This window comes from Triturus cristatus, chromosome 10, assembly GCF_964204655.1.
Source record: "Triturus cristatus chromosome 10, aTriCri1.1, whole genome shotgun sequence".
Taxonomy (NCBI): Eukaryota; Metazoa; Chordata; class Amphibia; order Caudata; family Salamandridae; genus Triturus; species Triturus cristatus.
The window spans coordinates 1,021,932,376-1,021,958,312 of record NC_140593.1 but is presented as its reverse complement, the minus strand read 5'-3'; the positions used below and the strand labels follow the sequence as shown (position 1 = coordinate 1,021,958,312).

Below are 25,937 nucleotides of genomic sequence, written 5' to 3'. Positions count from 1 at the left end.
CAAATAGTGTCCCCTAACCAAAAGGCAACATATTCAACCTTTTTCTTGTTGCATCACCGTCCCTTCAACGCCTCTTTGTAAACAGGACTGATCACTTTGCCTTCAGCATTTCCATGCAGCACTCCTAACTCATCCACCACATCAATCAGAAACTGAGTAGGAGTTCTCCAATGATGCTCTCTCACAAATGCGCATCCTCTTCTACATGTCCACATTCAGTCAATATTGGCATATGCCTCACTGAAATTCAGATCATTAAAACCGAAGCAGTCCGCTTCTTGATAAACCCAATTGCTGATTGACCACAAAAGAACCATCAAAGACCATATGGAACAAATGTCTCAAGACCAAAGCACAAAACTACCTCTATGATCCTGACCCTCATCTTGCAGAAAACTCATCACCATAACATAAAGCTGTCTATTCAAAGGCAGCCATTTACAAAAGTGGAGATCTTTCAGTGTTGATAAACCCATGCTAGCTTGTAACACACACCATTAGAACACTCTACCAATAAATTCCACTATATGCATCATTTTGTTTGTGGCTATGATAAACCGGAGTAGACAACAGATTCAAAACTTCTGCCAACCCTTCAGAGTTCTGCCCTTTCCCCAGGAACATTCCAAAATGGATCACCTTTAACCTTTTTTTCAAGCAAAGCCCGTTCAGACATTTTTCACACCCTCAAAGTAGTAACATATGAAGACCACATAATACATTCCGACATTGTAATGCCCTCTTTGAAGAAGCTCTTCTGCCATAACACAACATAATTAGTGTAAGTCTCACACAAGTCATCTTTCCAGATATTTGCAGCAGGGTAAATCCCCCCTCTCCTTAAAAACAGCTGGATGCTCACTGTAAAGCTAACTCTTGAATCATCACCCAGTCACGAAAAAATAAGGAAGTCGCCATCCAACTACAGCAACAAATCCATATTATTAATTTACTGCGCTACTATTACTCCCCTTTACGTTGGTCTGCAATATGGAAACCATAATCATGGATGATGCCTACCCATCACAGACAACAGTAGTTCAGACAATGGTCCAACACTTTTGACAGTTACGCTTTGCTTAAAGTGCTGAAGACAAGCATAGACTTTGATGACACAGCTGCCTAATTACTATCATACCTCAATGACCATCATCAGTTAGTCTAAAAGGGATATGCAGATGCCAACACCTCCCAGTTTTAGTGTTTCTCAAGGCTCTATTCCTGTTGCCTTCATTTTCAGTGACTTGTGGTGCCAGTCAGAGGACTACGCTTCGATCATGAAATAAAAATATATTTCATATACATACAGGGCTGATAGTACTCTCCAGTAGTGTAGTCACAATACACTAAGAATCTAACAAACCCTTATTGTATCCAAAGATTTTTGCTGTCATGGACCTTCCTGACTCGTTCATTCAAATCTATTATCAAATACAAAAAAAACCGAATCAGACTAAAAAGGAATCTTTTCTCTTTGCCAACAACTTTGGACCTATCTCAACAGTGTCTCCAACTTCATACTGATCTCATTCAAGAGTCCCCCAAACAAAATTGCCAGCCCCAAACCCAGATTGATTTACACTAGCTTCCATTTCAAACCCATAGACCTTTGTGGATGCTCTGCATCTTGTAAAAGGCAGTTACAGTCAGCCTACCTGGCAGATGACCTCAACACCTCACGAGGCCAACAGTAAACAATGAGAAGTGACATGCCCTTACTCAAACCTATGAAATGTAACAAAGAAAAATCCCAGTAAAAAACCTTTTAATTCGATGCCTAGAATCAGGAATAACATAGCTCTACATCACAGACTTGCAACGCGCCTCCTTTGTGGTTTACATTTTTTTATTCGGTTCTCAAAATCCAGCAGAGATAGTCGTCAATTACAAACAAAACTCTAGTTTGGTTATCGGCATCAAAGTGGTGACATGTCACAAAGATATTTATCTCAACAATCAAGCAACCATTTACAGACCCTGTGCATCTCAATATCCCAAAACACTTGTTTGCATAAGCCCGCTTCTCAGTAGGGGTGGGCGGAATATGCGTAGTCGCGCTACGCAACGCTCCGCGAAACAGCAAAAAATCTCCGCAAGCACGCAGAGTTCCGTGAACACGTGGAATTGCTTGTTCCGCCCGTTCGCAATGCTTTTTTCCTGTTCGCAAACGCTGTTTGCGTGCTCGGGGGGGGGGGGGGGAATATCTTGCGAACACGCAGTTTGAATGGGCGAACAAGCAAATAATTCCGCGAAGCCGCAGATCGCGGAATTTTTGGCAATTCCGCGTTCTCCACGGAACGCGAAATTACCCAAATTCTGCGAGCGGAACGGAATTTACAACCCAGGCCTACTTCTAAGAACCCAGCATGTTCTGAAGAAGCGAAAAAAGAAGGTCCAAAATATCTCAGTGTAGGCAACTGTTATAGAAACTGTCTTGTCAAATAATCCTTTAAGCCTATATTCGGAGACCATGTGTGGTCCGAGCTCCATCCAGGGTGGAGATGAACGCAGCTACAGTATGTCTCAAAGCCACCTCTCTGGGGTTGTGCCATTGCCTCAAGTTGACCCTTCTTTTTTTCGCTTCCAGCAAGGGGCTCCCTAGCCGCCTCTGCGTTTGCAAACTCCATTGTCTTTTCTCAATCTCACACTCTTGGATTTTGCCGGAAACCAGGGGGACTGTTCCAGAACAAGCTAGGAAAGCTCCTCTTCATAACCTGTGGTTCATACTTACCCCCCAGTATCACTAAACTAAAGTTGGAACACACATGTACCCCGTAGCCATTCGACTCAATTCTGATTTTTCTTTGCTAGTGCCTTATTCACTCTATCACGCTGAAGTGGGTCCATCAAATTCACAACTCCGCCCCCGTCTGCTCTTTGTCCTTTCCCGCCTCTATTAGATAATCTTACTGCTTTCTGTACCGATACTAACAGTCACTGTTAGTCACCTGTAATAGCTCATTAAGGAAGTGTTCCACCTCATACTTTAAGTGTCCATCTTGTGTTTAGGCTGGAAACGTCAGGATCTAAATCTTCATTATTTTAGCCTCATTTTCAAAATGCCCCATTTTTATCTGGTGACCAGAGACTCCTCAACTTGCCAGCTTCTCTGGATGTTGTGGTCTTTATAGGCTGTTTAACTGACACTATTTATTCTTTCAGGGAACTAACCAGTTGTTCTATGACAGAGTAACCCCAAAAGTACTTCATGGTCTTTTCCAATGCAGCTACCTTCCCTCTATCTGCCTTGTGGTGCTCCGTAGGGGCTTTTAATGAGGACAAGATAAAAGCCTCCCCTTGTGAGAGTCCGTCTTCATTCTCCTCTGCAGAAGTGGTACTTTCCTCTCTGTCTCCCCCATGTTTGCGTGGTTTCATATTGAAAAAGTTCTTCTTCAGGTTAAACGAACGTTGTTTAATGTTTTTAGGATTTATTGTGACTTTTATTAATACCGAGAGGCCAGCTCTGTATGTGCGTGTGCCCCTGAGCCTTGCATTATTGGCACCAGGCCTCTCACCCAACTCCACTGTGGTCACATCCCACTGTTTCCACAGCAGCTCTTTTATCTCCTTCACCGCATCACTACTCTACCCTGCGCCACCTGAAATTTCCACAGCCTCTGGTGTGACACCACCCCCTTCCATCTTCTTCTGCTGTTCTGCTTTCAGTACCTCTCCTCTGAGACAGCGAGGGGCAGTTCCTCAGTTGTGGCGGAGGAACGTTGCCCCATTGACCAATAAAATGATAAGAAAACCACTTTATTATCATTTTATTTTTCATTATCCCCAGGCGGGGGCGCGGCCATCTTGCGGAGCGTCACAGTCTGGAAGGAGTGTTTGGGCACTTGTAAGTGTGCATGTCTGTATGGCCGGCCGTCTCAGGTCAGCCAAACAGACATGCTCACTCATGTTTCTCCAACCCAGCTGTGTTGTACAGCCAGGTTGGAGAAAAGCCCCAGGCCTCCTTGGCCTGAGTGAGTGTCAGGTCAGCCCGCACAGGCCAATCACAGCGCTGCTCTAATGCTTGTATTACCGGCATGAGAGCAGCGCTGTGATTGCCCCCTGGGAGCCAGTGCAGCAAGACCAACATCGGAATGAGGAGCACCGAGGCCGCGGCAAGAGCAGGTAAGTTGTTTTAAAAAATATATATATATATTTTCCCCTCACCCCTGTCTCCTTTTACCCTGTCCCCCCTAATCCCCCGCATTGACCTACCACCCCAAAATTAGAGCAGCCACCACTGGAGGCAGTACAGGTGTCTCCATGTTGCATGCGTCAGTGCGCATGCGTCAGTGCGCATGCCTCACTGCTTTAGAGATCCAGGTAAAAAGAAAATAGGTTACTGACCAATGCCCGAGAGAATGATGTACTTCTTTAAGACATATTGACATCCACATTGTTTCTACCATCAACTCTCTCCCTTCGGCCTTTCATAAGCTATTTGAGGGAGTAATTGTAGACAAGCATTGGCATAGCCAGTAGGTCTCGGCTGCTTTAAGTCAGCGCACAAAGGGACCGAGGCGATCTCACGTTGCATGTTTTGTAGTTCACAACAAAAAGGCGCTTTCATCGGCACCGCCTTCGTGGCCTCAGATTCAGGGAGCACTGCTGCTTGAAGTCAGCGCACGAAGGGACCGAGGCGCTGTAAGAGAACGATGGCATTTCCAAGGAAACAAACAATGTATAATTTCACAACTGATCCAAGCTGACACAAAAGAACAAGAATCCCGTAACACCTGGCGAAAGCACGCCGCCATGCACGCGTAGGGACAAAAAAAAGTGTTTATGTGCACATCCCTATGCTAATTAAAGTAAACAAAGATGGCGTTGGGCTGTCCACATGCGCGCGCATTTTTTGTCCATACGCGTGCAGGTTTAGCTTTGTGAATGGTGAGAGCAGCCATCTTTGTTCATCTGTACGCGCGTGCATTCAGCTTTGGCTGAATTGATCGCAAAAGGCCCTTGCATCGCGAGAGCAGCGCATGGGCGCTGCTAACGCCAGGCGAGACCTAAAAAACAATGGTGAAATTATTGTAAGATTCTTCTAAAAGATAAGCATGTATTTATTTTAATTTTTCAGTTATGGTTTTCTGTATGGACAGAAATTCCACTGGAAAAGGCAGAAGTTTGTGCCAAAATGTTATGTTTTGTACAGATTTTACCAATGATGTTTTGATTCTGTTAACCCTTAGAGGTTGGAACTGTTTGATGCATGCTCACTTGATAGTCAAATTCACATAACGCCCTGCACTTTCCACTCTTGTAAATTCATATTGCCTTTTCATTTGATTTATATATTATAAGTTGATTAATGGATATGCACATGTCACTGAGAAGTTAAATATTAATGTTCTGCCCAAATTAGATGACCACACTCTAATATACGTTTCTTATGGTGGTATTGCATTAGATATCTAATGCAACTTGAAATACCTTCTACAAAGCATGCAGTAAATCCTCAACCTTATATCTTGAAAACTAATGAAATTGACCAAATAAAAGTAAAAAGAATACTTTTGAGATATTAAATTCCTTTTTATATAGACCAAGATTTTTTGATCCTAATATAACAAAAGGGTAACTTGGATGGTCCATTATAAACATATGTATTTTTTACCCATCCTTGTATTTGCAGGTGGATTGGCATTGTTGTTCTCTATTCGATACACAAAGGGCATTTTGACTGCACTGGGGGAATGTTGCTACAAAGTTACTTCATTGGCCTCATTGGTCTTGTGGCTGCCATCATTTGTGTTATATCTGCCACTGTGTATGTCAGCATGCAAGGTATGTAATATCCAGCTATATATTTATTGAATTTTTGTATTGTTTGAAGTAAGATGTTGATAAATCTATAACTGAGAAAATGGGAAGATCTGCTGAGCATTGTGGAAGGCGTTGTAGTAGATCACATTTGTTCAAATTAAGATTTTTTAATTTTTTTTACTTAGTTTTTTCCTATTTAAAAGAAAACAAACAACGAAAGACACCTGTGTTAATATTGTTAAATCTCGTGCAGAATATTGATCACAAGTGCAAACGGTACCACATTTAGGTCCAACGTCTGTGAGCTGACTGCAGCATACTATTCCCATACAACAGATAGGCTTGGGGAGCACCTAATTGCACATACAATAATTTCTATTCCATAATTTAATATGTTCATACATTTTCATGTAATCATTTCATGTGGGAAACATCTGGGAATACATACAAACATTTGCCACATATATACACCCGTAATTAGAATTGTTGGATTGGCAATATCATGGTAACGTGAAATGAGTCCATAGTAAGCAAATTGGAGGAAAGCAAAGTTTTGCGGGTATATGTGTGTCATAAATACTTTTTATGTATTTACGATGCTTTTCATATGAAATTATTCAATACAATAAAATGCATAAGCTTTAGCTGCTCTCTACAGCTACCCAGTGAAAGCATTGGTTTTCAGGGACCATAACATCTATCACAAAGGGTTGTCTGGACTCAGTGCAGAGTGCTACACCAATAGGTGTACAGCATATACCGAGCCAGCCTCCTACAAACACAAATCCGTTGCGTGTCAATACATTTGTGAACTAGGAGGGTTACTGGCTTAGTGGGTGATTACTGCATGGCTTTTGAGTTCAATTAGCCTTAGAAATTGAATTTGCAGCACAGTATACAATTAGATTTGATGGGAGCCTGATCTCATTGGCACCAATAAACTACATTCTTAGGACAACCTTCCCTACTGGATCTTCATTATTTGGAATTGTGTGTACATATTGTGACTAGCATGTTTGCCATCAGAATAGGGAAGCGTGTGATTGGAGGTATAGCCGCCTCCTAGAGCAGCCAGCACTAGTATATGTGCCCGTGTGCAACACGTGAGTGAAGTAAAATTCATGGTCCCAAAGAAAGTGAAGATTGTTGCCCAGTAGTGCTAATGTATGATTAGGAATCTAACATGTTCTGCAAGTTTGAATTAATGATTTGCTTACTTCTTTCATTATTCAGTACTGAAAGTAAATGTTATGTATCTTGAGGCTCATCTTGCATACACTGTACATTGTATGAGAATCATGTTGTGTATGTCTTATTTCTTTCTTTTGCATTACTCTTTTGGTTTTTCCAGTCTTCTGGATTGATAGACTAACCATTGCATGCCCTTTCAAGAAAGTTGAAATCGTACACAAGACCTTATCAACTAATCAGTCATTCAATCAATTTCTTTATTGTTTATTTAATTACAACGATAACATTGTTACATTTAAAATCACACCAATTTGCTAAGGGGGTGCCTAAATAAAATCTCAGAATTGGGTAAGTCATAATAACCCCATCTATCCTTGTGCAATATCGCATGATAAAGGACCAATCCTCATCGACCGGGGACGTCTCTGTTAGGAGAAATACCTAAATAAAGTGGAACAGTACATAATAATATATAAAAAATCACACAAGACCTAGTACTGTTGCAGTACATTTCCAAAAAATTGTGTTCCTATACTGTCTCACTGGTAATTTATTACAAATGGATTGGGCCTCGCCATGTTTGGGGGGAGTGAGGAGGAAACACCTCCTTTTACAATGCTGTGTCCCCAATCATAACCATTGAATACTCCAACCCTGGGAAATATGGTTGGATCTTACAGTCACCACAAATCAATGGTTCTCTGGTATTTTTTGGATTGCTTTGCAGCCCCTTTTTCCTAACCGTCTCTCCTTTTCTACTCAACAAAGTTTCTTGCTGCCAGCAGGTCTGTGAAGTCTTAGCTCCTATCTCCATATTGCTCCCTTAGCTTTACATGGAGGCACATTGAGGCCCCATGCAGGGCAGCCTATAGCTCTTTTTTGATGACCTGCAGGTCTCTCCTGGTTCGTATGATTCTGCTGTGGTCAAGAAACATGAGCACTTTGTTGATTCTAACGATCAACTTTCAAGCGTCAAAGCTTCAAGTGTAAAAACCTTTTTTTAATGCACGGTCCCCACTTCCAAAAGGACAGTTCTAGCCCCATGTGCCTTCTCTCAGGGCCACATGGGGCTCTCCTTTAGTTAGGAGGCGGAGCACTTAACATAACTCCAATCGAGCCGCTGCTTCGCAACCCACCCCTTCTACCTCAAGTAGCTAATTGATTATATACTTGATACCATCTCCCTCCGACAGCTGAGAAAAACACAGGACTATCAAATGAGAGTCCCTGGTCATGTTGTCTAACATCTCCGTTTCTTGCTACAGACACATGATAGGTGTAATAACACATTCCTCAAACGGTTTGTATTGTTTTGTTGCTTAATCCTAGACATGCTCCTGACTCAACTTTCAACAGTTGCTGGTTTACTGTGAGATCCTCAAGACCATCCTTATTCAAGGAAACCTCCTGATCGTAGTTTCATCATGTTTTCAGAGAGATCATGAAGCAGTGCTTCATCTCTAGTTAAGTTGGCAGCATGAGGGCCCTCCTTTACATGGTCATTCCTCTGGGCTGATATTATCTCCATTGGTTGAAAAAGTCCTTTTTCCGCTTGTTTTTTTTTCTCTAAGTGGCATATTGGACTAGAGGAGCTGTGTTCAAAAGAATTATAGAACTCTCAATGATGCCCACTCACTAGCACCTCGAGTCTGCAGTAGAAAGTACTCAGAATGATTTGCATTGATTAGACAGCTGTCATGAAGCCGGACAGCTCTCAAGGGCTTCAACACTCCTTACCTATTGCTGCTCAATTTTGGATGTTTTCCTGGCTCACTTTCTTACCACAATCTGTGATCTGGAGCTGTGGTCAGATTGGCAGTCCATCTCCTCTGCCCACTGTTCGACGGTGCTGCTCAAAAAAGGCGCTCTCGAGGTTGAAGCCTCTGCTTGCTCCGGCTGCTCCTGTTGTAAAGATTCTGCTCTAGAACAGAACTATGCCTAGAACTATGGAACATCAGCATGTAGGGACTGAGTCACTATACCACCTCCGTATCGATGAGCCCGAGTCTGACTAGCTATAGTGCCTCACTTGCCCTCCCTCCTTAAGCCCTGTCATTTTATAAAACAGATAAGCCTAACGTCCACCACCTCACTTTCTTCGGAAGCTAAATGATTATATATTATAGATCTCTGGTATTAGTGGCAGACCCGGTACCTTAGCATACATAGGTGGATATTCTACGCCCAGCTGATACAGCAACCTTGCTTCAGGACCTTCGCTGAGTGTCTTTTTTCAGAATACCTATCCTCAGTTATATGAACATATATATGTGTATTCAAAAAGAGCGGCTGCATTCCTTTAATATGTCTAGGTGCTAGTGTCTGACCAGAGAGAATAACAAGGGGCAATGTTTTTTGTTTTTTGACCTTGTTTAGAGGGTTCTGACTAAATCCCAGGAAAAGTTCTGTGTGAAAATACAATGTGGCACAAAGGCAAGCGTGGTATGTAATAACGTGTGCAAATATAAAAGCGGCCTACAACGTGCACAATTAGGCTAACATAGGGAAAACGACAATTGGCCATGCAAGAAACACTTCTTCAGCCACACTTGCATAGCTTCAATGCCATCTTGATTATTCCTGCCAAGGATGAAGAAGATTCACTGCACCTGTGATTTCAGGCTCAGAGGAGCATCAAGATTGGACCATCCACTGCCCCAGAGGTTCCAGTATCTAACTTTCAATGTAGCCAAGCACACTTGCACTTGGCCACAATCCCAACCCAAATGTGTGAGCTACACCATAGCACCTCTGTTAAGTGCACGTTCAAGAGCCCAGCTGGCCCTACCTCTCTGATAAATTCTGTTTTAGTGGTCCTCGGTATTGCCCAACTTGTTCAATGTTACCTAATGTGTGTTTTCTTGTTATAATGGTGTCAAATCAATTCATATTTACCAAACTACTATTTCATTTTATTTCAGTTACTTTCTTTAAATGGTGTTCCAGTAAAGGACTAATACTGAATATTGAATGAGAATTCTCAAAATCTGTTTGCAGCATATGTATTCGTGTTTTCTTCCCAAATATAGATTTCTATGGGTACTTTTGGTGAGTGCCACACTCTCAACCAATAGTTATTATCAGCTTGCCCAATTCCTTGTCAGAGTTATTACTAATATTTCGATGGGCCTGGTCCAGGAAGAGGAAGACTGGAAGCTGTGTCTCCCTACAAACAAAAAAAAATACTCACCATTGCAAGATCTATCTGCCTTTGAATATAAGTAGGCCACGTTTTCTTTTGCCACCCTCGTTGCCTGTTAACTTAAGACTGAAACCTACCAGACAGCTGGATAAGGCTCCAGCTCTTCAAGGTATTCTTCTGTTGCAAGCATAGCTTGAGTGTGCCTTATGGACACCAAATGTCATGCTGTTTCAAAATTTGCTATTGTTGCCTTTATAGGCCTTGCTATTGCAGCTCATGTGGTAAGTATGCATGTGGGAAATTACAAGCATTATTCTTCCCTCTTGCTGTTTGCAAATGATGTAAAAGTCTCACACAAAGCTTTTACCTGCCAGGTTTGGTTGTATGACTGAACCATGCATACTTTCACCATGCATGTCTTTACAGCGACTCCATTACAGCGAATGACTCTCTACAGTGCATAACTTTACCACAGTTATTTTACCACACACATGCCTTTACCACGCATGCCTTTACCATGAAAATGCAAGTATTGTACATGTAAGTAAAAACACATATATATTTATCCTTGCCTGTAGAATACTTACATTTTCATGGTAAAGGCTGATGCAAGGTAAACATTTTATAGGTAAGTATATAAACCCTAAATATTTCTTTTTTTGTTGTTTTTATATAGCGCAAACTCAACCCCAAGGTATTCGAGTGCTTTATATGAGCACCAGTTACATTACACAAAGACACATTTATTTTTGATAAGCACGGGACGGACACGAAGTGATTTACCCAGAATCACATGAAGTTTAGCCAATGCCGAGACTCGAACCAGGTTCCCCAGCTCCAAAGTCTGCAGCTATATATGTCTTGCCCTATGAACCCCTAAACCCATAGCCACCCTAAAAATACCCTTGGCGCCCAAACACCCACACCTACCATAAACCCTAAAAATACCCTTGCCACCCACAAACCAAACCCCACCCTAAACCATAAAAATTCCATTGCCACCCAAAAACCCACACCCACCCTAAAAATTCCCTTGCCACCCAAAAACCCATACCCACCCTAAAAATTCCCTTGCCACCCAAAAACCCATAGCCCCCCTTAACCCTAAATATTCCCTTGCCACCTAAAAACCCACACCCAACGTAAACTCTAAAAATACCATTGTATGGATAAGCACTACACACAGAAGAAGCCGATCCTCAAATATATTTATTAAGATTAGAGGAATCATGAAACATCCCATTCACAGAGGCAAGCAACTGATTCTGTGTTCTATTTCTCACCAACATTCCACCATTACATTCTTAATTCCATAATCCAACAGGAGAACTCCAGTGCATCATACCAGAGGATACCACACACCTTCCCCCCAATAAACCCCAACATAAAACAAAAGGTAAAGTTACAGCTTATCAACTATAATACAATATATTCTAACCATAAATAACACATAATTCACTGCAAATTAAACAAATTCATTAAATCAAAAATTATTAATGTTTCACACAAAATCATCTGAATACTTAGGACGAGCAACAGCACATGAACTACATCTCCTCACTGGAACTTGAGTTAAACCAGAACCTTTATTTTTCCCACACGTGAGATTATCCTGACTAGCTGTGCATGCGGCATTAGCAACACGGGATATCCTGTGCAAATTCCACATGCGATTATCACTCACCCTAACTGTATTAGGAAACCTTTTAATAACTTTGGTGGGAGAAGAGAACCTTGACATTCCACTCTTCTGCTGAAAACTTTATTCTCACCGTGTCACCATCTGCAACTTCAGTAGGGGATGTGGCATGTGTAATATGAAAATTACTTTTCCTCTTCCTAATCATTTCTTTCTCCATTTCCAATTTTCTTTCTCTGACCAGGCTTAAACCCACCTCATTGCCACTCATCCACCCAGGGTACATAACAGTGTTAGGTCTTCTTCCCCTGAACACCTCAAATGGCATGCTTTTAGTAACAAAGTGAGGAGTAAACCTATACATTCTCACCCTTTCTATAATATCTGGCCTCCAGTCCTTGTTCTAAAATCTTGCAATTTGAATAGACCCCTTAATACCCTGTTGAACCTCTCTACCATTCCATTTGTTTCAGGATGATAGCGAGAACAACGTTAGTCTTTTATTCCTCAACATAAAGAACATTGCAGAAATGTTGGCATTATTAAAAGGAGCTACTGTGTTTTCAACTCTTGAGCAAAGTGCAGCTTACGATCAGATAAAACTGTATGGGGATTCTTCAAAACTGACTTATTTCATTACTTCGTTTGGCGTGTTTAGGGTCTTGATGTTACCCTTTGGATTGAATTCAGCGGCCTCAGTATTTCAGAGGGCCATGGAGGATGTTTTGCAGGGAATTGCCGGGGTAAAAATCTATCAGGACACCAGAAGAACACGATCTGACAATAAGGCAAGTTTTAACAAGGTTTAAGCAGAGAGGTCTCACTCTAAGAGAAAATAAATGTAAATTGAGTCTCTCTGAGATTGATTATTTGGGTCACAAATTAACAAGCTCAAGCGTTAAGCCTAAGGAATGTCTTGTTAGTTTCGTCAATCTACCAGCTCCACAAAATAGGGAAGACTTAGTCACTTAGTCTCTGCAGAGAGGGAGGTCCCACAAACTTGCATAGTGTAAGAAAACGTTCTTCCTCTTTGATCATATTATTGTTGGTTCCCCAGGAGAAGATAAAAAGAAAGGTGGAGGCGTAACATTTTGCATTATAAGGGATATACAAGAAACAATTTCTTTAAAATGAAACACACCCCACCTTTTAACACCTTTAAAACAAACAATCAAAACCAGGCAAAATCAATCAGTAACTCATGCACACATATGACCCTTTCCAGCACTGGTGTAGGACTCACACCCTAACTCCACCTGTAAATATAAATTAATTATTAATGCAAATAGAGGTTTTTTTTCTATTTTATTTTTATAAATAATGCTCCCAAAGTGAACAACTCCCAAGATGTTCTTCCTTCTGGTGCATGAACTGTAGTATACTTTAAAATTGTAAAGTGCTCCACTTGTTCAATGGGTTCACCAAGAGCAAACACTCTCACTACCTTTGTAAAGTACAATAATTACAATAATAACATACAATAATTGTCAAATCTAGACAAATGTATATGACCCGCAGAGAGAACCCAGAGTTAATTCCTGATCCTTACACATGTACAACCTCACACGAGTCACCACCACACAAAAGACTCTGGCCAACACCAACCCCAAGCTGAAATGCATGCTTCTAAACTGCAGATATGCAGAAAGACATGCAGCAGATATCGCCACCCTCATCCTTGAACATAATCCTGATCTTTTAATGCTGACTGAAACCTGGCTAAGTGACTCCTGCATGTATCCTCTATTTACTAGTCCCTCATGGCTATGACCTCATTAGATTAAACACATCTATTGGGCAAGGTGGAGGTTTCGTCTGTTTATACCGTAACAATCTTGTAGTCAAACAGCTACAATCCTCTACTCTCTTGTCATGTGAATACCTATGCATCGAGGTTGCATGTAACAATAGGCAAGTATGCATATTCCACATGCTCTACCATCCTCCATGAGACGATCTTTCCTTCATCGAACAGATTATGGAAATAATCTCAACTAATGTGGATCTTCATGCCACTCCGATCTTTCTCGGAGATTTTTACCTCCACTGGAGTGACATCAACAGCCCTTCAGTAAACAGCCTAAAATGCTTCCTTATGGACTTCAATCTAACCCACATATGCGATAGCCCTACCCACATCAAGGGAGCAACCCAAGACCTAATCATTGGGAAATTCAATTCCATCTTACTTGAATCTATTGTCCCTTTTGACTGGACAGACTACCACTAGTGCAGCTAAAAAAACATTTAAACACTGGCAAAAAAGCCTGCAAAACATTAACATTGCTACTTTCTTTATTTAAAAGACAACAAAGATGGAAGGTGATCTGCTGACTGCAATGGAGCACCTATCGATCTTACCACTTTTCAGCTCCCATCCGCCTCAACCTTTGGTGCCTCTGCTCGCTCCAGTTAATGCCCCCAAGAATAATGCCTATTGGAGCTTATTCAAACGCTGGGAGGAAAAGATCTTTCTAAAAACTCTTACATCATTGAGACCATCTAACCACTTCAGTGACCCGTTGCCATCAAATTTCTTCAATGTAATTAAACGATAAATACTCCCGCTATGGGCCAAGATAGTTAATGTGTTAGAAATGGGATTTCTGGTTGGCTAGGGCTTGCGCCAAAGCCAGGCAGAAACCACCACTCTAGTCAGGGCTGGGGAGTTACACGCCAAAGATAACCCCTGCTCACCCCCTTGGTAGCTTGGCACGAGCAGTCAGGCTTATCTCTGAGGCGAGGTGTAAAGCGTTTGCGCGCACACCCAGCAACAACACCCAAGGCCCACCACAAAGGAAACTCCACACAAGGTATTCTATAAAAATAGCCTTTGTATTATACAAAACACATTAGATAAAAACACACACTTTACAATGTGCCAACAGGCACGGGCAGAATTTACAAGGGATTATATGTACAGGGGACAGGGCCACATGGACCACTGTCAGGAATTAGCACTTTTAGAATTTAGAATATAAAATTACTGTAGCACAAAATAACATATAGCACCCAACCAGTAACCACTGGTAACATGTAAGTACCACCTACGCAACCCTAACCACCTTAGGAAAATGTCACGCAGGGAACTCGGACCTCGCTAGCACCACCTGTACTAGGAGAAAACAAACAACCACCTAAGTATCACAATACCTGTAGGGGTAATAGCACGTTACACATGATGCATCACATTCAGAGGTGTAGGGAAGGAAAACACATGATGCATAAAAACACATTCAGCGGTGTAAAAACATGGCACATGACGCATAAAAATACATTCAGAGGTGCAGGTTAGAAACCATAGCGCAAAACTCACAGTCGCCACCACCTGTGGCAGTCCCTAGGCCAACTGGCCTTGAAGGGGCAAGACGCCCTATGTCCCAATAAGGCTGCGCCAGCTGCGCAAGCCACAAGCGTAAAGATCCCAACCTAAGCGTTGCAGCTGCCCACTAAGTGCTGGGCAGCTGTGGGGACTGAGCGTAGGCACCACTGCGCCTTTTAAATCACGTGGGAGCCTCTCTGGGCTCTTACAGGTCAATGCCCCCAAACCAGCGTTGGAGCCTCGGGGCTTTAGGACTCAAATCTGCCCCAGTCACGTTGGAGCGGCCCGCTGCCTCCGGGGCCGCTCTAACCACCAAAGAAACGCCCCCGTATGTTGGAGTCCCCTCTGGGACTCAGAATCACCAATGAAAATGCCCCTGAATAACGTGGGAGCCTCGTGGGCTCTGAATAAAGAATGCCCCCGAGTCCCCCGCCGGGACTCAACAAGGACTTGCCCCCACACGTTGCAGCTGCCCGCTTCGGCGGCGCAGCTGGGAAGACGTCGCCAGCAACGGAGAGGTGCCCCGAGTGGCACCAACACTGCGGGGTATTCAGCCTCTTCTCACTCCCTGGGGGCGCACCGGCAGCTTTCCCTGGGGCCCCGTGGGTGGGGGCAGGCACAGGCAACGTGTTTTGGCTCTCTCCCACCCCCGGGCCCCTCCTCACCTGGTCGGCGGCTTCTTTCCGGGTCTGAGGTCCCAGGAACGCACGGTGGGCTCCCGGCAGCTCCCTGCTTCGGTTCCGCGTGGGGCACTTCTTCACCGACGAAGCGCGGGGTAGGCTCCCGCCCTTCGTCCGGACTCCGGCTTCCTCCTTCCAGTATAGGAGCGCGGGGTAGGCTCCCGTCGCTTCCTGCTCGTTGTCCCGCCCACGTCCCGCAAGGGCTGCCTGACTTCCTGCTGAAGCCCGGCTGCGGCGGTGATTTTCTATTACTGTGATGCGGGGTGGGCACCCTCTAGGGGGACGAAACAGAAAGTAGCAAGGTCCCCGGCGGGGTGGGCCCCCGCTGGGGATATTAAGTTTTCAATAAAGCGGGGTAGGCTCCCGCTCGAGCGCCACAATGCGGGGTGGGCACCCGCCAGCAAAAGCAAAGCGCTCCTAGCGCTATAAAGCCAAAAAGCGCTCCCAGGCGCTTAGGGAGTACAACAAGGTCCAGAACCAAAGTCTTGAGGAAGGTAGGCAGGGGGCAAGGCTGGGCCAGGGGCCAGCTCACTGGGCCCTCCAGGGCAGGGAGGCAATCCCAAGTGGCGGTTCCTCCTGGCCTCCAGCAGCAGCAGCCCCCTCCTGTCAGGATCCCAAAAGCAGAACAGATTCTGTGGGGACACAGCCCCATTTTTATACATAGCTTTCCTTTGTTCTGGGTTCAGGGTGAGGGGGAAAACCAGTCGCAGCTGGTTGGGGAGCACCCTTGATGTGCTCAGCCCCTCACTCTATTCACTGGCAGGGCTAGGGTCATCAGTCGCACCACAGGGGGCGGAGCCAGCATTGTGTGGGGAAAACCCTGCCCTATTCAGGTCCAAGGTGCACTCCTCCCCAGCCATCAGCATGCTAATCTCCCTATTCACCACCGGGTGACTCCTCCTGACTCTGGGGAATCCGTAGCCCATCACATGACCTCAGCCAGCCAATCACGCGACAGGCAGTCATTTCACCCTGCACACAGAAGTGCCCACTTCTAGAAGTGGCACTTCCATACTAGCTACACGCACGCCGCACACATCATTGCGCAGCATTCAATCACACGAGTCCGCACATACCAAACTCGAGCCTGCACACCCCACGCATCAGGAACTACCAGAGACACATGCATTCCCCATGCATTCCTATGGGAGGGCAGGCCTATCTCACCATATGCACTCAGAGTGCGCACGCACTTTACCCTGGGACACAGGGAAAGTGCACAGAAACCAAAAACCACTATCACCAAGTCACCAATAAAAGCAAAAAAGTTCAGGGGTGAACCTGCCAGAAGGGCCAAGTCCAACATAATGCCTCACTGCTTCAGGCTCTATCTCAGACTGTCTAAAGGCTGGACAGGTCACCCCTATTCTTAAAAAACCTACTGCTAAGCACACTGTCCGAAACAACGTCCGCCCAATCTCTAACATTCCGACTCTGGCGAAGCTCCTAGAGATATGCGTCCATGTCTAGCTATGTAACCACTTCGAGCTATTCCAACTACTTGACCATTTTCAATCTGGCTTCCATCATGGTCATAGCACTGAATCTGCTCTTACTCACATTGTTGATGATGCACTCAAAATGCTGGATAAGAATGATTCCTGCATTCTGATCTTCCTCGACCTATCAACGGTTTTCGATACGGTTAAAAGGACTGCTTACTCGACCAATTGGAACACAGGATGGGCTCTCAAGGCCCACCCTAAACCGGTTTGCCTCTTTTCTCTACAATAGAACACAAAGGTTGAAGGTTATTTGCGTAGGCACCTGTGTAATTACCAATGGCTAAGATCAATTCAAGCATTCCATCCATCACCTTTTGGTATATTTAAAAAAAAAAAACAAAGGCCTGATCCATCACAGTGGATGTCTTCATTCTAATACTAGGAAAATCCTCTTTCTCATTTCAAGCCACCCATTGCACTTGTTAAGAATATCTGGTAGTATCACTTTGCCCCTCTCATTGGCTGGCAGAGTGGCCTTAATGAAAAGGATTATATTGCTCAAACTCTCTCTTTACAAGCATTCCCTACTATACAGGATGCCCCTTTTTCCACTCACTTCGCTCATTATTTATCAGGCTGGTTTGGGGGGGGAGCCTCATGTGAGTTGTCGAACCATGAAGCAGCCATTCACCCACAGCAAATGTGAAGCTCCAGATAGGGAACTCTATTATCTCAGTGCCCAAGCACATTATGCTGTGTACTGGCTCAACCCACCACCATTCATGCCGCATCTCGCCATAGAGCAGGGATACATGGTGTCCTGGGGATGCGCGTCCCTGGCGAGGGAATCGCACATCACACGGTCACATGCACAAATAAGGCCTGGGAATGCATAACTAAAAAAGTATGCAAACCCATGCAATACTCCTGGCTGGGACCACTAGCACACCTCCCAACTTTGCCAGTCACTCAGGAGGCCGTATGCTGGGAAATGCTCCTCAAAAGAGACCTTCAGACCTGGGGAGACTTATACCACGAAGGTACGTTTAAGGATAGACAGACACTCCTGACAGGAGAAAATAATACCCCGCTAGAGGTGTTTATATACTTGCGCCTAAGACATGAGGTCAAAACCAGTGTCCCCAAATTTCCACTAGAACCCGCCACGATGGAGACGTTATACACTTTATTGAAAATGAAAGGACCTTCACATGTAGTGTCCAGCATCTACTGCACAGTGCTGCTTGAATCACCACAACAATCACAGGCAGACAGGGAGGCCTGGGACGCTGATCTATCTGTTCCAATCACTGATAAGCAATGGATATACTGCTGCGCGCAGACAGAAGCCATTACGGCGAGCAGCCGGTTAAGAATAATACACTTTAAATTCCTACACAGAACCTACTATACACCTGTGTGCCTTTGCAAATATAAACTGAGGGAGGATGACCGCTGCGAGCGATGCCATACAGAGGGAGCTGATTTTCTACACCTTGCATGGCAATGCAGGGATGTCCACAAATACTGGCAAGAAGTGGGAACTGCACTGCCAGCCACCATGGCTGGAACACACATTCCCAACTCCCCTCTCATTGCACTTTAAGGCTATACAGCTGACATACAAACACTGCATAAAAAACTCATAGCATTGGGACTCCTGCTTGCTAAGCGCAAAGTGGCGTGTAAATGGGGTAGGGGGCGCGCCGCTAAGTTCGACTGGTTGTCGGACTTCATTCATTGTAGGGATCAACTGATGTGCCTTGCAGAATTGGTCTCCGCCTCGTCCCGTCCCAGAGGTATCTAGAAACAACTGCTGGAAGACCAGACAGAACAATCTGACTAAAACTCACTGTCAAGGAGAAGAAGGTCGGGTGGGGCATTTGGGATATTGACCTAATATGGGGCGAAAAAAGGTCCTTACGGAATATGTCCATCTATACCCAAACTGTCAATGTAAATAATTGAAACCCCGAGATAGAACTGTAAATTACTCTACCATGTGGCGTCTGCCTCTCACAGGACTTTATATATGTACCTCTATGGTGGGAAATGCAAAAGTGATCTGCAGCGTGATAATCTTACCAGTTGCTTGTATGACATTCAGATGTGCAAAGATGTTGATGATATGCAACAAAATGTAAAAGTAATGTATGCAATGATGTCTGTAAGTTGGAAAAGTTAATAAAAAAATATATGTATATCTGGTAGTCCCCAGCAGTACAAAAGGGGGTGGTGGTGGACGGAGCATCAGAACCAATCAAACACTCACACCCAGTCAACAGATCTGGGTTTGATCCATCACCGTTCTTTAGCCCACTCTGCCACCCCAGTTCAGACATGGCCATATGCAAATCAGTCTGACCCTGTGCCTCATGGGAACAGTCCAGCCCGAACTGCCAAGCCATGCCTTCCCTGGACCGGAAACAAGCTTCCTAGGACCGGTTTCTGGCATTTCAGCCGTCTTCAGCCAGGCTTGCTTGAATCCAGTGGCAAAGTGAGCAAGGGACTCACGTCTGAGCATACCCTGCCAACTTATGGCAAACAAAGCGGTACAAAAGGGGGTGGTGATGGACGGAGCATCAGAACCAATGAAACACTCACACCCAGTCAACAGATCCCTTGCTCACTTTGGATTCAAGATAGCCTGGCTGACGAGGGTTATGAACCCGAAACCGGTCCTAGGATGCTTGTTTCCGGTTCAGGGAAGACATGGCTTGGCAGTTCGGGCTGGACTGTTCCCATGAGGCACAGGGTCAGACTGATTTGCATATGGCCATGTCTGAACTGGGGTGGTGGAGTAAGCTAAAGAATGATGATGGATTAAACCCAGATCAGTTGACTGGGGGTGAGTGTTTGACTTGCTCTAACGTTCCGTCCATCATCCCCTTTGGTATCGCTTTGTTCGCCCTAAGTTGGCAGGGTATGCCCAGACGTGGGTCCCTTGCTCACTTTGCCACTGGATTCAAGATAGCCTGGCTGACAAGGGTTATGAACCCGAAACAGTCCTAGGATGCTTGTTTCCGGTCCAGGGAAGACATGGCAGGTCTCCTGCCTGCTTGGAGTGCTACCCAGCCACCGCTGGGCCGCCCGGATCACCCCTCCTGCCTCCCACGTCTGCCGCTGTCTCCTGCTGCCTGGCAGAGCGACCCAGCCGCCGCTGGGCCGCCCGGATCTCCCCTCCTGCTGCCACGCTTGTTAGAGCCCGCCGTCCATAGTTCCCGCCGCTGCCTCCCTGCGGCCCTGCCCACCACCAGCCCATTCGCCGCCCCTCTCCCGCCACCCAGCTGACCCGCCCTCCCAGGCTCCTTACTTATGACGCCCCCAGAGCGACCGCGCAGCGGACGCGTGCAGTGGGAGCGCCGACTGAGCGCCGAAGGTGCGCCAAAGGTAAGCCAGTCTGCGCCCGTCCGCGCCTGGCCCGCGCCCAGCGCCAGGACCCCTGGCCCCCGCAGACCCCAGCCCACCCGCCGGACGTACGACGCCGCCACCCTCAACGCACTCAACGCCGGCCGAATCCCAGGATGCTACCGAGCCACCCCGAGACGCACCCACGGACCCTTCTGCTGCAACGCCTGCAAGTTCACCTGCATCCGGACCAGCACTACTCCAGCACCGACTAAGACGAGCAACAGCAGCAGCCACCTGAAATGCATCCTGCTCAACACCCGCTCCGTCCACAGACACGCCATCGAGCTCTGGAACCTGCTCGACACAACCTCACCAGACGTCGCCTTCCTCACGGAAACCTGGATGAACGCCTCTTCAGCGCCCGACATCGCCATCCCAGATGGCTCCAAGATCATCCGAAGGGACCGCATCAACCAGACCGGAGGAGGCATCGCCATCATCCACAGGAACACCATCCGCATCACGACCAACACCGACGACACCCTCGCACGCGCCGAGCACCTGCACTTCCAGGTCCACATCAACCCCAAGACCACCCTCAGAGGCACCCTCATCTACAGACTCCCGGGACCACGCACACAATTCAGCGAAGACATCGCCGACTTCATCAGCCCGCACGCTCTCCTATCCGCTGACTACGTCCTCGTCGGGGACCTCAACTTCCACCTGGAGAACAACAACGACTGCAACACCACCACCCTGCTGGACAACCTCACAAACCTGGGACTCAAGCAGCTGGTCACCACCCCCACCCACTACGCCGGACACACACTCGACCCCGTCTTCTCATCCAGCAAGGACATCGCCTTCAGCCACGCCACCGGACTCCACTGGACGGACCACAGCTGCGTCCACTTCAGCTTCAGAAGGACCACGATCCACCACCACCAGCAACAGGTTGCACGCAGAAGCTGGAACAAGATCACAGCCGACCAGCTCGCGACCTCCCTGAGCATGAACCCTCCCACCAGCGCAACGAACCCAAGCCAGGCGGCCACCAACCTCGCGAAGTGGATCAGCAACTGCGCAGATGACCTCGCCCCTCTGAAGACCCCGCCTAGCAGACCCGGCAGCACCGACGAACTCAAGAGCTCCAAGAAGAACTGCCGAGCCCTCGAGAGAACATGGCGCAGAGACCCAACACCGGACAACATGACTGCCCTCAAGCTCGCCACCCGAAAGCACCACCAACTCATCCACGCCACCAAGAAAACCGCATTCAAGGAACGACTGGACAACAACGCACACAACAGCAAGGAACTCTTCAACATCGTTAAAGAGCTCTCCAACCCCTACGCCGGAAACAACGACATCACCCCTTCGCAAGACCTCTGCAACTCCCTCGCCTCCTACTTCCACAACAAGATCGCGGACATACACAACAGCTTCAGCACTCAACCGACGCACGCCACGACCGAACCACCGCCCCCCACCACCACCCTCTGCGCCTGGACCCCGATCAGCACCGAAGACACCGTCCGCACGATGAACTCCATCCACTCCGGATCTCCTACCGACCCCTGCCCTCACCACGTCTTCAACAAGGCCGACGCTGTCATCGCACCCCACCTGCGGGACATCATCAACACCTCCTTCGGCACCGCTACCTTCCCGGAGAGCTGGAAGCACGCCGAACTCAGCGCTCTACTAAAGAAGCCATCAGCCGACCCCACCGACCTCAAGAACTACCGCCCCATCTCGCTGCTCCCGTTTCCTGCAAAAGTCATCGAGAAGACCGTCAACAAGCAGCTGGCTGCCTTCCTCGAGACGAACGGTTCCCTAGACCTCTCGCAGTCTGGCTTCCGGGCCAACCACAGCACCGAGACCGCCCTGATCGCAGCCACCGATGACATCCGAGCACTGCTTGACAACGGAGAAACGGCAGCCCTCATCCTCCTAGACCTCTCCGCGGCCTTCGACACTGTCTGCCACCGTACACTAGTGCAGCGACTCAGCAACGTCGGAATCCAGGAGAAGGCACTGGAGTGGATCATTTCCTTCCTCGCCGGAAGGACACAGAGAGTCCGCCTCCCCCCATTCAGATCTGAAGCCACCAAAGTCTTCTGCCGCGTTCCTCAAGGCTCCTCGCTCAGTCCAACCCTCTTCAACGTCTACATGAGCCCCCTTGCAGACATCGCACACCAGCACAACCTCAACATCCTCTCCTACGCCAACGACACCCAGCTGATTCTCTCCCTCACCAACGACCCCGCCACCGCCAGAGCCAACCTTCACGAAGGGATGAAAGAAGTAGCCGAATGGATGAAGAACAGCCGCCTGAAACTGAACTCGGACAAGACGGAAGTCCTCATCCTGGGATCCTCACCCTCCGCCTGGGACGACTCCTGGTGGCCCCCCGCCCTAGGCAGCGCACCCAAACCAACAGACCACGCACGCAACCTGGGCTTCATCCTGGACTCCTCCCTCTCCATGACCAGACAAGTCAACGCCGTCTCCTTGTCGTGCTTCAACATCCTGCGCATGCTACGTAAGATCTTCCGGTGGCTCCCCACCGAGACCAGGAAGACGGTCACCCAGGCCCTCGTCACCAGCCGTCTGGACTACGGCAACTCCCTCTACGCCGGTACCACCGCCAAACTCCAGAAGAGACTCCAGCGAATCCAGAACGCCTCAGCACGGCTCATCCTGGACATCCCCCGTCGCAGCCACATCTCCGGACACCTGAGAGACCTGCACTGGCTCCCGGTCAACAAGAGAATGACCTTCCGACTCCTCACCCACGCACACAAAGCCCCCACGCACACAAAGCCCTACACAACCAAGGCCCAGGATACCTCAACAGCCGCCTCAACTTCTACGCTCCCAAACGCCAGCCTCGATCGACCGGCCACGCCCTCGCCGCCGTCCCCCGCATCCGAAGAGCCGCCACAGGGGGACGGTCCTTCTCCTACCTCGCAGCCAAGACATGGAACTCCCTCCCGACCCACCTCCGCCTGACCCAGGACCACCTCGCCTTCAGGAAGCAACTCAAGACCTGGCTGTTCGAGCAGTAGCGGACCCCCCTCCCCCAGCGCCTTGAGACCCTCTGGGTGAGTAGTGCGCTATATAAATGCTTTTATTGATTGATTGATTGATGGCTTGGCAGTTCGGGCTGGACTGTTCCCATGAGGCACAGGGTCAGACTGATTTGCATATGGCCATGTCTGAACTGGGGTGGTGGAGTGAGCTAAAGAATGGTGATGGATTTAACCCAGATCAGTTGACTGGGGGTGAGTGTTTGATTTGATCTAACGCTCCGTCCATCATCCCCTTTGGTATCGTATCTGGTAGTCCCCAAACATAATTTCAAATTATCCCGCGAATTAATAGATTGTATTATTTGTAATTTGTCCCAGGAGAAGAGACAATTTGAATCGACATTCAAGGCCTATAAATAAATTGCTATTAAATCCCATTTTCTCTTTTTCTGTATGAGAAATCATAGCAGTTCAGAGCAGACTCAAGAGTTTTATGAAACACGGACTCCTAACCATCTACTTCTTGAATAAATGACACATGCTGAAGTTTGCATTTGAAACACAGCAAGTACTTATTCTGGAGCCCTAATTGTTTTGCTGTATATTAAATCTGTGTAAATTGTTCATGATTACTTGAAGTGTATGGAATCGACCCTTTCCACAGTATCATCCCCAAACATTTTTCCTTTTCCCCCTATTTTTCTGCCCTTGTTTTTTGTTGGCTCTAGGATTGTGGGCACTTTAGTACTGCTGATCAGTGCTACAGTGCATATGCTCTCAGTATAAATTGTGATATGATTGGTTAGCCATGATTGGCATATTTGATTTACTGGTAAGTCCCTAGTAAAGTGCACTGTTTGCGCCAGGGCCTGTAAATCAAATTCTACTTGTGGGCTTGCAGCACTGGTTGTGCCACCCACATGAGTAGCCCTGTAAATGTGTCTCACACCTACCATTGTATTGTCTGCGCGCGCAGTTGTAAACTGCCATGTTGTCCTGACAAGTGCACCCACTTGCCAGGCCCAAACCTTCCCTTTTTCTTACATATAAGGCACCCCTAAGGTGGGCCGGGTGCAGTTTATGTAAAAGGTAGGACATATACTGGTGTGTGTAACATGTCCTGATAGTGAAATACTGTGTATTTTGTTTTTCAGTGTTGAAAGCCTATCTGTTCCATAGGCTTATCATTGGGGTTGCGCTGTAAAAATTTTACATGTGTAACTTGCAATAGGGACAAGATAGGAAAATGGAGTTTAGGCTCTCTGAACTTAGAATTATTAACACACCTTTTTGTGAGGGTGGTTCTTAAATTCTGTTTGCAAATGTGACTTGTAGAACGTGAAACAGTGATAGTATGGGGAGAGCACTCCTGTGTAGTGATAGGTTAATCAATAGTTATCAATTTTAAGAAACAATGGTGCATCAGTTCTGTAGGAGTTTGTCCTCTCCTACTGTAATCAAGACCGGGTATTGACAGGTTGAGAGCCTGTATGCAACTGAGCACTGTTCACAAAGTGTCCTTCCTGACACTAGTTTGTTTGAAACGAATGTTTTTAATTTTCAGCATTAAAACCAAGCATACTCTAGAGCTTTACACAATTGTCTGATGTGGAAACGCATAAGAATAAAGCAGTTTGTGCCAATACAAATTAATATCATTTGTACTTAAATAGCATAGATACAATCAATTTTCACATATTTCCAAGTTGCATGTTGTAAACATATTGCAATAACACAAAAACTTCTACACAACAGAAAGTTTTTTTTTTTTTTTTTTATCTTCTACCAAGCCACAACCTCAAACTGTCCGCACCCACAAAGGTACGGTGAAATGCCATAATTGTCAACACTGCAACAACATCATCCTAGGAAACATCTTAAAACATCTTAAAACATCCTACCACTGGCAAGGACGTTGCATTACGACATACCAGCGATTGCAATACTTCCAATGTAATTTACGGGATCAAATGCCCGTGTGGCAAATTATACATTGGAAAAACTGAACGAAAAATGAAAATACGCTTGACCGAACACAAAAGTCGCATCAGAACTTTAAGTAAAAACTCTCCTCTGGCATCCCACTGGCATGAAGCAAGCCATTCCATATCACAATTAAGATTTCAGATTATCGAACATGTGGAGTTACAACAAGGCACTAACAATCACCTGAGACTTCTCCAAAGGGAAGTTTTCTGGATCAAAAATTTGGATACGATGGCTCCTACCGGTCTTAATGACCGGATGGACATGTCATGTTTTATTTGATCTAAAATCCCTTAACTTGTCAGCATCCCCTTAGGCTAAATACTCTAACTATAGAATCCATCATTAACATCGCAGCAATATTTCTTTCAATTTCATGC

The 25,937-nt window shown here is 46.3% G+C and overlaps 1 protein-coding gene across 1 annotated transcript in view; it reads left to right on the top strand.

Moving 5' to 3' along the window:
- Positions 1-25,937, top strand: part of DAGLB (diacylglycerol lipase beta) — a 211,297-nt gene that overhangs the window by 38,217 nt on the left and 147,143 nt on the right. Inside the window, exon 2 of the mRNA XM_085629027.1 lies at positions 5,633-5,784. Coding sequence (XP_085485153.1) covers positions 5,633-5,784 — 152 coding nt within the window. The remainder of the gene's footprint in view (positions 1-5,632; positions 5,785-25,937) is intronic.